This window comes from Agelaius phoeniceus, chromosome 4 (genome assembly GCF_051311805.1).
Source record: "Agelaius phoeniceus isolate bAgePho1 chromosome 4, bAgePho1.hap1, whole genome shotgun sequence".
Taxonomy (NCBI): Eukaryota; Metazoa; Chordata; class Aves; order Passeriformes; family Icteridae; genus Agelaius; species Agelaius phoeniceus.
The window spans coordinates 21,556,530-21,570,118 of NC_135268.1; the positions used below are offsets into that span (position 1 = coordinate 21,556,530).

Sequence of the window (13,589 nt, forward strand, 5' to 3'; positions counted from 1 at the left end):
TTTAGGTATATATTTACATAGGTGTATATCTAAAAGTAGTCGTGGGAGCCATAATCAGTAAGGAAATGACAACTTGCTCTTCAGATTTACTGAATCACTGAATCATAGAAATAAGCAATATACAGGTATTGCTTTAAAATATAAATCATAAATTCTAATAATAATTTAGCATTCTATTGATGCAACAGGTAGAATAGTAAGTAATTAATCAAAGTACATCCATCGTCAAGAAATTCTCCTCATCCAAGAAATGAAATAGGGATTTTTTTCACATGGAATAAAGATACCTCCCACTGTTTTATGCTGTATTTTAAAGCATCTTCCCAGGATGCTATTGAAAAATAACTTAAGAATTCAGGTATATTTGGAAAATCCTTGTTTTGAAATTCGGAGATGGTCTTGGATACCTGTAAACATTTATTTTTAATTCTGCAGCACATACACGAGTGGTAGTAGCAAATTTTACAGCACAGCACCTTCCAGTCAAATAAATGAGTCAGAACATACCATTTTAAAAACTGTTTTCCTGTCTCTGACATTGGTCAGCTCAGTAGGCTAGGAGATTGACTTTTTGTGTGTTTTCTCTTTTGAGTAGATAGACATAGACTGGGGTCTCAAAGTTTGGAGTCATCTCTTACTGGTAAGGTCATACAGCACTCAGCAAAAGAGAAGAATTTTTATATTGCAGAACTTGGGGATGAAAAGTTTAAGGCAATACTTGGGATTATAAGGCTTTCAAAACTTAAAATAGTAATAATTCTCTCTGGTTAGGATCTAGTAAACCTTTGCAGTACTGTTAGGTTAGCTGGCATGTCTACAGTAGGACTTGTAACTCTGTCAGAGATTTTAAACCTTGATAAATATTGTTGATCTTCAAAGACCTGTTATGAAGTGATTGCATTTTTAGAAACTGTCTTTTTTCCATCAGATGTGTTCAGACTTGGCAGTAACTAATTATTGAAGTATTGCAAACTGCTTGGAGACAGACTTGTCTTAGTCCTTCTTGATTCATATCTGGATATCCTGATCTGATGGAAATCAAAGCAGGTGTGCTGTCTTTCATTGCAGATGGCATATTTACCATATGCATAGAAATTTGCCTTGTGTTTTACAAAAGTCTCATACTGTAAAAACTGAAAAATTATTTTGGTTTGTGTAAGACTCCTGTGTGAAAGCAGTGGAATGTTCTTTGAGATTCTGTGTAGTTTTGTTGTTTGTTGTTTACAATGTTTTGACAGCACTATAACCCTCAGTGGAACCTGCATTTGTGCATACTTGGATGCATTCCCACCAAGTGTTTTCATATTTTTCTCTTGATCAATGGGATAGTCCCCGTGGGGATGGTCACACCTGTTTGTCACTGTGGTTCCAGAGTAATGCCTCTAAATTTGTTGTGGCAATGTAGCACCTCAGTTCATAGTACATTTATGTGTGGACAGCTGAACCAAGTTGTAGCTGTTTTCACATGCTGTGCTCAAGAGGCAGCTGGGCTTCTTGCTGGGCTTCACAAAGTGTTTTCAAGTGGGATGTGATTCAGCTGTACCGCAGCTGATCGCTGGAGCTGTGCTGGATATCATATGTTTTCTTCCCAAACTGAGACTCAAACCAATAGGGACTCCATTTCTATGGAAATAGCTGTCATAAAGTCAATTCTGTAGCTCGTTGTAGTCTGTAAATTAGGTAGAATAGATGGTGGAAAGCAGGTTTTTTCCTACTTGTTATCCCTTTGCTCTCTGCCTAACTGCTGCTGTTGATTAAGTTTAATCCCAAAGCACATCAGAATTAAAAGACTTTGCATTTTTATAAGTCTTCTGAAGAACAGCTTTTTCTCCCCAGTTCTGTGGTGAACATAAGTTGTTATTCTCAGTGGGGTTAACGCCTGAGTTAAGAGAAATAATCACAAGTAAATTGTAAATCTGACTGCAGTGTTAGTGGTTGTTGGAGGCTGTTCTGGATGTATGCTGAGGCAAAACATTAAAACACCACTTTTATTTTCATAAAGTCTTAGAATAATCTGTACAGACTATAGCAGACAGAGGTAAAGAGTTAATTTATGATATTTTATGTTTTAAACTAAGTATCAATAAAGGTGAAACAGCCATTAGGAAAAAAATATTTAATATGCTATCTACTAGACAAAATATAATCTATGAGGATTAAAGCCACAGCTCTACTGGACAGTAGAGTTTTCCTTTTAAATAGCTGGAGCAGTAAGATTTGCTCCTTGATTTAATGTGACCATTTGAAATAATTGTCAAGCATTTTCTCTTTGGAATTTGCAATTAAACAAAGCACCACAAGTGGTCACCATGCTGTCACTGGTAGGGAATGGAATAAGAAAACAGTCACAAAAAATAACTTCGACATGTTTGCAGTCAAAACTGTGAAAATTGTTTTGATACTCTCCTGTTCAGAGAAGAAATGTTTTAGAAAACCAATGTCATGTTTCAAGATGTATCAATATCAACTCCTGCTGACTCCCTAAATCTAAGTAACTGACTACTTTTTTCCTATCTGCCTTGCAGTGGGGAAGACTTAAGTTGTTTTCTTTGTCTTACATTTCTTACTTTTTTTTATCTTACATTTCACTTTTCTGGTTTATTTGTAAGATTTTTACTTGCATCAGTTATCAGCTGATATGTATTGTCTTCCTATTTCAGTGCCTTCTGGTAACTTGTTACAAACATAGTAATAAAATAGTAAGTATTCAAACCATGACACTCTAGTACCAGAGCTAGTTTGAGATATAAACTGTGTGTGAACTTATTCCCCTGTGAAGAAATAGACAGAAACACAATCTTTATTGATCACAGTCTAGTGCTTTTCACTGTGGTTGTTGAAATATCAAAATCAGTCATCTCAATAATTGAAGCAACTGCAGTGTTTGAGAAAATGTCCTTCCATGTAGTTTTTCTCTCACTCCCCTCAAAAAACACACAGGCACTTCAGAGAGAGGGGTGCAGTGAATGTTCCTGGCAATCTTGCTGTTAAAGCAGCCATCAGCTCTTCCTGCCTTTTCACTAATTAGGATGGACCCAGGGAATAAAAGTCTTTCATGCTCTTATCCGTGTCACCTACAAATGTACTTTTGTGCTGTTTATTTTAATAGGAAGCAATGGCAACACACAGAATGGTAAGAAGAGATGCTCATTCATGCTCTCACTTTAGAAAAAGTCACCTAGAAGTACTTCGGATGATCCTAGAAATATTTTTAAATAAATTACTTGGTCCCTTTTTAGTCCTTAGAAAGGCAAAGGTACCTGTTTTGTTTACCCTTTCTTTTTGTTTTCCTTATCCTTTTTCTTAAAAATATCTATTTGCAGTCTTTTTACTATGTAATATCTTAGAGAAGGGAGAGTTGACTCCTCTCAGATGCACAGAGGGAGGGCAGAAAGCAGGACTGGGTCACATATGGAAAAAGTCAATAATTACTCAGTTTCACTAGGAAGCCTCTAAAACAAGAAAATTTTTGTCTTTTATAAAATGGCAAGAAGGTCTCAAGGAAGTTTCAGGGCTTGAAAAAACTTGAAAAATTGCTTTAAAATGTTACCTGATAATAGTAATCATCCTTAGGGGTAATGCTGTGAGGGTAGTAGAAGGCTGCTGAGTGAATAGATGTCCAGGTAACTCTCTTCTTTGTTCTGAATCAATGTTAAAGCGTGCTACCTGGCTTGTAAGGATCTTTCATTTTCTATTTTACTATACTTGAGAAGAAAGAAGACAGTTTTAGTTTCAAACTTTCTTTTCCAGTACCTGGGCTTCTAGAAATTTTCACTTTTTCCCATTTCATTAGTTAGCTCACTAAATATAAATAAAAAATATTACCATGTTAATGTGGAGTCAGAACTTGGGTATGTTAAAAATGGATCTCACTGCAGATACGTAGTTAAAAGAGCAGCTCTGGGAAAGGAAAGAATATTTGTTATTCCAACCTTTCTAGCTTTCCAAATTAATTTGTTGCCTTAATAAATATTTGGATTTATTCTGGGTTTTTTTTTCTCTTTGCTTTTTCAAAATATATATTTGTGAATCCATACAGAAAGAACAGAAATGTTCTATTTGATCAGATACCCAGTTTAATGATGGTATTGCTTCAATTGCTATCTTACTTGAACACTCAATATCTGTGTTTGTAACTTGTAAATTCATGGAGCTTCTGAGCAGTAAAATGTGGTAAAATAAGATAGTAGATATATCATAATGCCTGTTTTTATAAACATGTAAAAGTGAGCTGGGTAGTGGACTAGTAAATTCAAACCTCAGGAAGACAAACCATTTCTGTTAGAACTGGGATTTCCTTTTCTATGAATTCAGTTTTAACTTGGTTGTTAACATCAGCAAATTTAGGCTCAAGTGTTTCGTACAAGTGAAGAGATGAGTCTGAATTCTGTTTTCCCCCAACCTTTATTTAAAGGGTTAAAATACTGGAGATAAGGATCACTGAAGGATTGACTTCTTTCTGCTGTTTACTCAATGTAGTGATGTGCATGCCTTACCTTGAATCGAATATTACGAGAACTTGAGAGTCCATTAATTTGAAATTCAATTTAAACAAATTCTGTTTTATTGCAATGCATTCCTGTCAGTAGCATTCAATTATATTTTGTACATCTTGAGGAATTTGAGTTCAAGGTAAGCATTTTTTACAGATACAACTGAAAAATTTAACTGAATCAGTAAGCAGGAAAACATAAATCAATGCAGTAAAGAACTTGGCATTCCCCTTCCCCTCCTGTGTGCCTTTTCCTGCCTCACCCCACATATTTAAGAGTTGTTTTATCCAGTACCTTCTCGTGAAAACTAAAATAGCCTTCTCAGGGGCTTGATCAGAGTCAGCAAGCTTAGTGATCAGGTTCTAATGAAGTATCAGAATCCGGGCTTTTTTGTGTCAAAGCAGTCAGATATCTTTGCTCATGCCTGTTCAGAGATGCCATGCCACACTTCCAAAAATTATTCAGGTACAGAGGGACAAGGATGGGAAAAGCAGAAATCAGTGCAGTACCCAAGAAATGCTTAGGGTTTGCTAACATGTTTCTGTCGGGGAAGGCAGAAGTCATCTCAGGCTTGTCATCTGCAAGTTTGCATATTCCTTAATGTTTTCAAGTAAATTATTTCTTTGCTGTTGGAGTGGTGCTAGTATTTGCTGGGGTCCCTGCAGTTGCTCAGTGCTTTGTGCCTGTCTGCCTCTGTGCCACCCTTCTTGTGGGCCCTGCTGTAGCACACAGTTGGACTATCTGAGTCCACCCTCTGTTTAAGAGAAAGATAGATAAATTTATAAAAGCATACAATAGGAAGGAAATCAACCTCCCAGTGTGAATAGCACCATAATAAATCTATTTCTTACCAGCTGCCCATGCATGAGTTTTGAATTTATCTGGATGTTTGGAGCTGCAAAGCCCAGTGAGGAAAACCATGACTCACCTGTGCAATGTTATTTTGTTTTACAGGAAAAGGCTCAGTGCTTTCAGAAGGCTCTCAGTTCCCAAGCAGATAAATCCACACAGACAGAACTCGTTGGCCATGATGTAAGTAGCTGTATCAAACAGTACTTTTTATCATGTTTGTGGGTGTTCAGACTTCTGTCAGCTGGTTTGCCTCTGCTGTTGTTGTGTCCATGCATGGATTTGGTGATTCTAAAGTACCTTCAGAAACATGAGAAGATAATTACAGCTGCCTGCCAGCACACCAATGCCCTGTTAATTTTAGGCTTTATGAAGAGCTGAGAATTTGCATAAATGAATGTGGATGGTATGTATTAGTGCTTTGTAATTTTTTTCAGTATTTATTTGCACACTTACTGACAGTTAATGAGGTTATTATGTTTAGAATTGTCATATGCTGTCTAAACAAGATTTGAAAATTGAAAGATAATGGAATAAGTACAGTTTTGCCAAGTGATGTTAAAATCCTGTTTCCTAAAGAGGATCTGCCAGAATTTCTCCTAGAATGTGTATTGATAATATGCGTCCTCATGCAAGAATGCAGTCAATGAAGAATCCTTAACTGTAGAAATATTATTTCCCCAGTCCTTCTAAATGGAAATATTCTGTCTGCGTGTGGTGTTGCCTGAATACATGTAAGAGATTCTCACATGAGCCTCTGGAATAATCTTTGTTGAACATTTAGCACAGTTCCATTCTGGGACTTGTGCAAAGTCTAACAATAATTTTTAAGAAACTCTTCTGCAAAGTAGTGCTATGGTTGTGTGTTGGTATAGATCAACATGCTGATTCAAGTTTATGGAAAGACCTCTGGAATTAAAGCAGGCTTTGAAATTTTCCTTTTAGTTCTGTGTCAGTGGAGCATTAAAGATTTGTCTTCTGTGAATAGAAACATCAAAATTTCACACTTTAATACAAAAAGTTTTATCTGCACTAACTTCTTTTTTGTGGGTTAACAAACAATGAAGCCTTATATTCTACTGTGTCTGTGAAGTCACATCTGGTGGAATTTACTGAAACTCTGAGGTGTGTATATGTTACTGCTGAAAAATCCAGAATTTGCAAAAATATTTAAAAACATTTTTCTATATTGCAATATGATGTCCACTCCTTTTGTGACCAGTTATCCTTCACGATACTCTCTTGTGCATTAGATGTCAAATAAAATTCTTCCACTGAAAATGGAAACAGGAAACATGTAAATTTTGGGGCATTTTTGGTGCTGTTTTGTTTATTTTTGGGTTATGTTGTTTGCCTGGTGTTTTTTTTAAGCAGATGTGATTTTTGCTTTTGGTTGTTTTCTCCCAGATCAACTATGTGGTACTCATGCTGCAGGGATTCATGCTGTTAGCAGATTACATATTTTTTCCCTTTTTCCAGTCTGTGTTCCCTTGGAGTTTGGTGGGGAGTAAAAAATAAGTTTAGAACCTCCTCTCCCAAACAAGTTCAATTTTCTGGCTGAGATTTGAGTGTTAAATGTCATAACAACAACAATAGGTTAAATAAATCCTTTCCTTTATTCTCTTCAATTAGTGGAACATAATTTTCAGCCTTCCCTGGTAAAATTCCTACCTTGTCACAGTGTCAATAATGTATTATCTCATACATTATCCCATAGTCTGTTGCAGTGCAGGAATAAAAGGAAATGTTGAATGGTTTTCAATGGAACAACACTTCACTTGTATTTATGTGGTACAGAGTTCTTGTGAAAATTCCATTGCAAGGGATTGATAGCAGAGAAATTGTAATGAATTTACAGGAATAACATAAGCCTGCTATGATCACAATGAGGGGGACTCAGTGAGGAGGAATGTGCAAATAAATAGTGTTAACACTTTTTGTAATACTGTTTAAACTTCTTGCTCTTTTATTTATCAGATTGTGCAGCTTTTCTGTGAAGGAAAGCTATTAAGGATTAGTTCAGTTGTGTTTCTGTTGAATCCAAGTGGCAATTACATTTACATTCTCTGCTTTTGCATGAGATTTTAAAGAACAAGTTGTAACTGTTGCAAGTAGTATCTGTACATCATTTAATTCAGATGTCAGTATGTGTGTACAACTACAAGAATATTGTGCTAATATGAAATTCGATTAAATAGAAAAATACAAAACAGATCAGAGAATACAAGATGTATTTTTCACCCTATTAGTTACACATTCTGAGAATAGTATACATTGAATACTTCAGATCTGGTTTAAGAGGTAAGCAGAAAATTTAACTTCATTTCATCACTAGAAATTTGCTGCTTTAATTTAAAAAAACAAGCAACAACAGAGACATCCTCACATTTTTATTTTTCCTTAATTCAAATTTAAAGGCTAATAGTAGTTGGATAAAAAGTGCTACCAGGAATTTGCATAGCATTGTTTCATGAATGTAGTACAAATATTGATGTACACTACACAGTGTAATAAATGAGAAATGCTTAAAACAGTGCTTCTATAAATGATTTGGTTTATATTCTCATATATTCTTTTGTTCCACTGTGTAATCTTAAGTTACCTGTTTTGCAGTTGAAAAAACTGAGATGGGTTAGTCCCAAAATAAAGTACTGCTTAGGTTTTTGTTGGGTTTTTTTTTTGCTTCTGGACATCTTCCAGTAGTTGAGACAGTGCTTTAGCCTTAGAGTTCATTTAGATGTGTCATTAAAAGTAAATGGAAGTTCTGACTTTGACTTAGATGAGGAATTAATCCTTTTGTCCGTAGGGTGTACAGTAATGAAAAAAAGCTGGAGGCGAGTCTATATTTAGGAAGAAATGGGTGAAGAAGGGAGGAAATGCAGTGCTTCACAAAGAGGAAATGTTCTTGTTTTTGTGGACTGCTGTGAAAAAGTATAAACAGTATTGAATGAGTGTTTCGGGTGTGTGAGCAGTTACCAGAATGGAAGTTGTTAAAATGTTTTATTTAGTGGCTATAACATCATTACAGTGAGAATTTGACTGTCAAGGTGATCACTAAAGTTTAGATGATGCAATGTCCTGCAATAGCTTTGAATTCTTGGATAATATTTCTGATAGAGCTCGGATTTTTTTCCCCATACAGCACTCAGAGATTTTTCAGCAGAAATTGCTTTAGAGTACTGTTTTAGTAAGCAAGTAGACGAGAAAGTTGGTAGCAGTAAAGATAATGTTTCTCATAAAGAACGGTTTGAACTGGAAAGCAAACTGCTTAATGTCTTTTCTGTATTAAAACAGTCTAATGAGAAACTTAATTATGGAATTAAAACATTAGGTTTAAAGTAATTTCTGATAAGGACAAAAGAGGGTCTTCCATGATGAGAAATGCTACACTGTCCTTAGGTGAATAACATGACAACTTTGCTACTTGAGGAAATTGAAAGTAAAATATCAACACGACTATTGTATGTGTACCGGGGAAGACATTGGAAGGCTCTCAGGGTTTCTATAAAGGCTAGTTGCTTTCTAGTGCAGCGTGTAGAGGAATCTTCATCTTATGTTAGACCTTAAATTTATTCTGTTTTCCAATATGTTTGCTTAGAATCATTTAAAACATGTTGGGTGTTTTGCAGAGAGAGCCATGTGCACAACAGATTGATGTCGAGGCTGCTAAATAATAAATTATTAATGTGTCTTCAATAATCAACGCCAGTTTAACCTCCTTCACCTTTCTGTGCTTGCAGAGTTTTCTCTTATTGAGAGATCAAGGAAGAATTTCTTTCATGTTGGTCAGGTAGCTAAAATAGACCAGAAGAGGGATAGATGCAGTCGGCTAGCACTGGGACTGATTACAGGTTCATGTTAAGGGATACACATCTAGTAATGGCTGCCAGCAAAATAGGAAGTCCAAAGTATTGTGCAGGCCTCACACAAGCACTCTGCAGCATGAGCCACTCCTGATTAGCTTTCATTAAAATGTCTCTCTAAGCAGAATCAAACAATTACAGGACAATTCTTATTTCTGTCACCAAGGGAAGTACAACTCAGCACCACTTTGTCAATCTTTATCAGCCTTTGGATTAAAAGAGTTTGTACTTAATTTTATTCTCCACAAAGTAGAAATTCCTAATAGCTGACATGATTTCTGCGATGCCTTTTCTGTTTGCCTTCTGCTGATGTTATAGGTTTCATATCTGAGAACTGCTATTCTGTTTGTTCTTTGCCTTTCATACTGAGATTGAAGCTGATGTAAACAGGCTTTGGACTGGTCCTAAACTCATTCCCCATTTAATCAGCATTCTTTCCAGTGTAGTGGTCCTTACATTTTGTGTGATGCTTCTGATGTCTCAGACAACAAACTTGTGTACTGCTGCTGTCAATCTGCTGCAGTTTGGTTTGCACAGCTACAGACAAAAATTACTTTCTTTGGTGATCACCAGTACTGTGTTTACAACAGTGCTGTGGGACAGATAAGAAGGCACTGACTTTTATCACCTGTACCATCATGCAATATTAAAATCCATACTGATACATATTTTAGGGTATTTGTTTTGTAGCTTGCTGTGCATTACCTTGGACAGCATGCCTCCCTTAACCTCTCAAAACCTGGGCACTGCCTTCTGCAGAGCCTCTGTGTTTGATTGGGAAGAAGTGGAAGACAGGGAGGAGGCTGCTCTAACTGCACCTTCCTGCTGTGCTCCTTCTCCTCCCCAGCAGCCGGCCAGCCAGCACTGGTTATGGATACTGTAAAGGGACTGCATTGCATTGTCCCCTCTCCTTCAGGAAGCCAGGGAACAGAATACTGAAATAGAGTTGAACTTCCTGAACTTTCCAGTCTAATCAAATATTCTCCTGCCCTAAGTATTTGTGTATTTGTTATGGCCTGAAGTGAGTTGTGTTTTGCCACCTAAACTGAAAAATCCATCCTAGTTCTGCTTCTGCTCTTTCCGTTGGGGACTGACGTCCATCTGCTGTTGTATTTTACTCCCAAGTTATTCTTCTCCTTATTTTTATTTAGTCTCTGAGTTTGTAGTCTCATGTATACAAGGAAATAATAAAAACTTGTGCATAATATACCTTTCCCTAATACAAAATTACTTTTTTTAAAAAAAAGTCCTTAGAAATCAAACCAGCCATTAACCATTTCAGTATTTGCTTTGATTGTATGTCTGTGTACCTCTTAATATCTGGATAACCAAGTTGTTCTTGATATGCTACATCCTTTCCTACAACTTCCTTTAGCATACATTTTCTCTCCTTCTCATGTCCAATTTCCATTTTTTTCTATACCGCTTCAAAATATCATTTCAAAATTTATGTTTTTTGGGGTGTGTTATGTGTGCAAAATTATCAAGCTTTGATGGTGTCAAGCTAGGATGATAGTTCTTTTGGTTTTAATGATTGCCTTCTACACTTCCATTACTTCACCATCAAACCTACTTCACCATACTTGGTGTTTGAATTACATTTAACCACCAAGTCATGAACAGGAATGAGTTGTTGCACCTGCTGTGACAGGGAAAGCCAGTTCAAGTTACTGGTGCCAAATTCACTGGAAGATAAATGCTTGTCCTGAGGGTTTGGTGTTTGTGGTGCTATATGAAAAGTGATAACAGGTTTTCACAGAAACTTCAGCAGCAAATGGGTTCTGGAACAGAAACTGAGGTGTGCCATATGACAAAGACACTTTGATTCTGTGGCTGATTATCAGCAGGGTATGCTGCATTTAATTTTGCCATCTTCAGGAGTAAGGAACAATGAAATTTGCCTTCTGCAGTGATGCTTAATTGATGTGAATGATCTTCAGTTTTGATTTGTGGCATGCAGGTGGGCTTCTGGATGCTTGAACACATAAGCTCTGTGCTGTTTAAATATTTGTAGTAATATGATGATGATGATATTATAACTGAGTTTCCTCACAGACCCAAAAATAATATAGTACGAGTAGTTTCTGGATCTTTAAAAACCACTGTTTTCCAGTAATATAATTTTCAATAACAATGTAGTGTTTTTCTTCTAAGTTTCAAATCTTTCTATTTATTCTGTATTTTTCTGTCATAACCTTCTGTCTTTGTGTCTGCAGTTATGCTACTGCTATCTTTCTTTGAAAGTACAATCAAATACTAGGTACTTTGAAGTATTGACTGAACTTACTAATTTTGCTTAGATGTCTTGGGGTGAGTGAGAGGAATAGGGGGAGAAGCAAAGGAAGCTGTTTAGATATTCCTAATTTTTCATCTCCGAAGTTTCGCTGAGTTCAGACAGAAGTTTTCCCGCTTTTTCTGCTTTAGCTTCATCACCGTCTCCTCCTTAGACTTCTCCAGAAGTTTGCTTTTTCACTCAAATTTACCCATCTAGGTTTTTTGTATAATTTATTTAATTTTTGTGCTGTACTTACGAGTATGACTTAGCAAAATTTATTTGCAGCAGTGTATTTGCAGTATGTTCTAGTTGCATTATTTCTATTGTAAAGTTCATGACTACTCTCAGTAGGAGCTAAGTGAGCAGCTGTCCCTAGAATTAATAGCATGTCCTTACTACATCCACTGTGACCTGTTACATTAAGGATAGAAGGCAGTTGGACACTGACAAACAGGATATTTGAATAGGTTTATTTGATTGAAATAAAAAAGCTATCCACCAGGCTATCCTTTGCTGAATCTGTTGTTGAATACTAGTAGTGCCTTATTTGAAAGGGCAGAAAATAGCAACACTAAACCTTTTGGATATTGTTCAAAAGAATAAACTGGGAATTTAGTAAAATGCACCCAGTAACAAGCAAGAATTGTAAAAAATAGCAGCATTTTAGGATAGGTGTTGAGTATATTTTCTGAAAAAGGAGAAAAATTTGATTGCACCTTGAAGAAAAGATAACAAAAAAAATTGAGAAATGAGGCATGGATAACCACTGCATTATAAGCAATGTGTATGGGTTTTGCTACATTAGTACACTTAGGGTGACTGCTTTTTATTACAGACTGATTTACTTACACAGTTTTATTGTAATGTGGAAATGTTTTAATGTTGTGTGCATGTTGCATGTTGATTTCCTCTGTTAGGATAGTTCAGTCTGGTGACCTTATTCCAGTAAAAACACAGCATCTGTTGTACATAAGGGTTTTCTGACTGGAACGGTGTCATGCACAAGCTGATCAGTCATATTCCTGTTTTTCTCTGCATTGTCACTTAAATCGTTGTGTTGATCATTAGTGTGAAAGTAGCTTTATTATTACATGCTGCCTGCATGACTGCATACAGCAGAAACAGTAATTCTTCATTTACTTTGTGTTGCCATCAAACCATGCATCACTAAGATTTCATTTAATTTCATTTCTTTTTTCTTTTCTTTCTTTTTTGTTTGTTTGTTTTGTTTGTTTTTAAAGGCCCTGTGGAACTCTCCATGTTCTGAAGGCTTAGTTTACAAACCTATCAGCATCTCATTGGTTCCATCATTATTAAATTAAAAAGCAACATCTGGACACTCTGCACTTACGGATATCATTAAATACTGCTGTATATGAAATGGGCTGCAAGTTAACATTGCTGGCAAAATTCTACTACTTAAGATAATATTTGTATTATGAATGGTCAAACATCCCTTTTTGGCAGTATCTTCATTATTAAGTGTATCTATGAATAAATTATTAGCAAGCTATGACAAAGTTATTATTTGAAATAAAAATTATTCTTACCATTTTGTGCACTTACTCATCCATTGGTGATTCACTGCAAGTAAGAAAATGTAAGAAAATCCTTCAGTCATGCTCGTCTCTTGAGATGGAAAAAATATGTCTTCAAGATCTGGAAACCTGAGGAAATCATTATTTTTTAAAACCTGTTTTTTTCCTTTTCCAGTAAAAACACTATTGCACTGACTGTGAATACAGGGTCAGGACCTTTCAGTATGTGGTCTATCTGATAAATGTTCATAATGATGTACATGATTCTTATGTGGGATTCAAGAACCATTTCTATGGGGCATTTGGTAAGCTTTTAGAAGGCGAGAATTTACCCAGCTTTATCCCGGGAAGCGGAAGAGCTGATCCTAAAAACATAGGCTGATTTTTTAATCCATTGGAATCATAGCTTTACTGTACTTTCTATCCAGTTTTTCTGTGGATTCTAGGAGACATTGCTAAGAGAGAAATCAATGGGGGCAAAGTGAGCATTGTGTTTGCTGGATCTGACTGTGCTGCTTGAGTGGATGGTGGTTGTTGTCCTGAGGGTTGGGGTGGGATGGGTGGGGAAGGG

General features: G+C 36.1%; 1 protein-coding gene across 6 annotated transcripts in view; it reads left to right on the plus strand.

Moving 5' to 3' along the window:
* Nucleotides 1–13,589, plus strand: part of CCSER1 (coiled-coil serine rich protein 1) — a 613,616-nt gene that overhangs the window by 374,905 nt on the left and 225,122 nt on the right. For 5 of the 6 annotated variants that reach the window (XM_077177070.1, XM_054633357.2, XM_077177071.1 and 2 more), the window contains one exon: nt 5,448–5,525. In XM_077177070.1, coding sequence (XP_077033185.1) covers nt 5,448–5,525 — 78 coding nt within the window. Of the gene's footprint in view, nt 1–5,447; nt 5,526–12,721; nt 13,066–13,589 lie in introns of those variants that run through there. The other variant, XM_077177074.1, reaches the window with a different exon arrangement.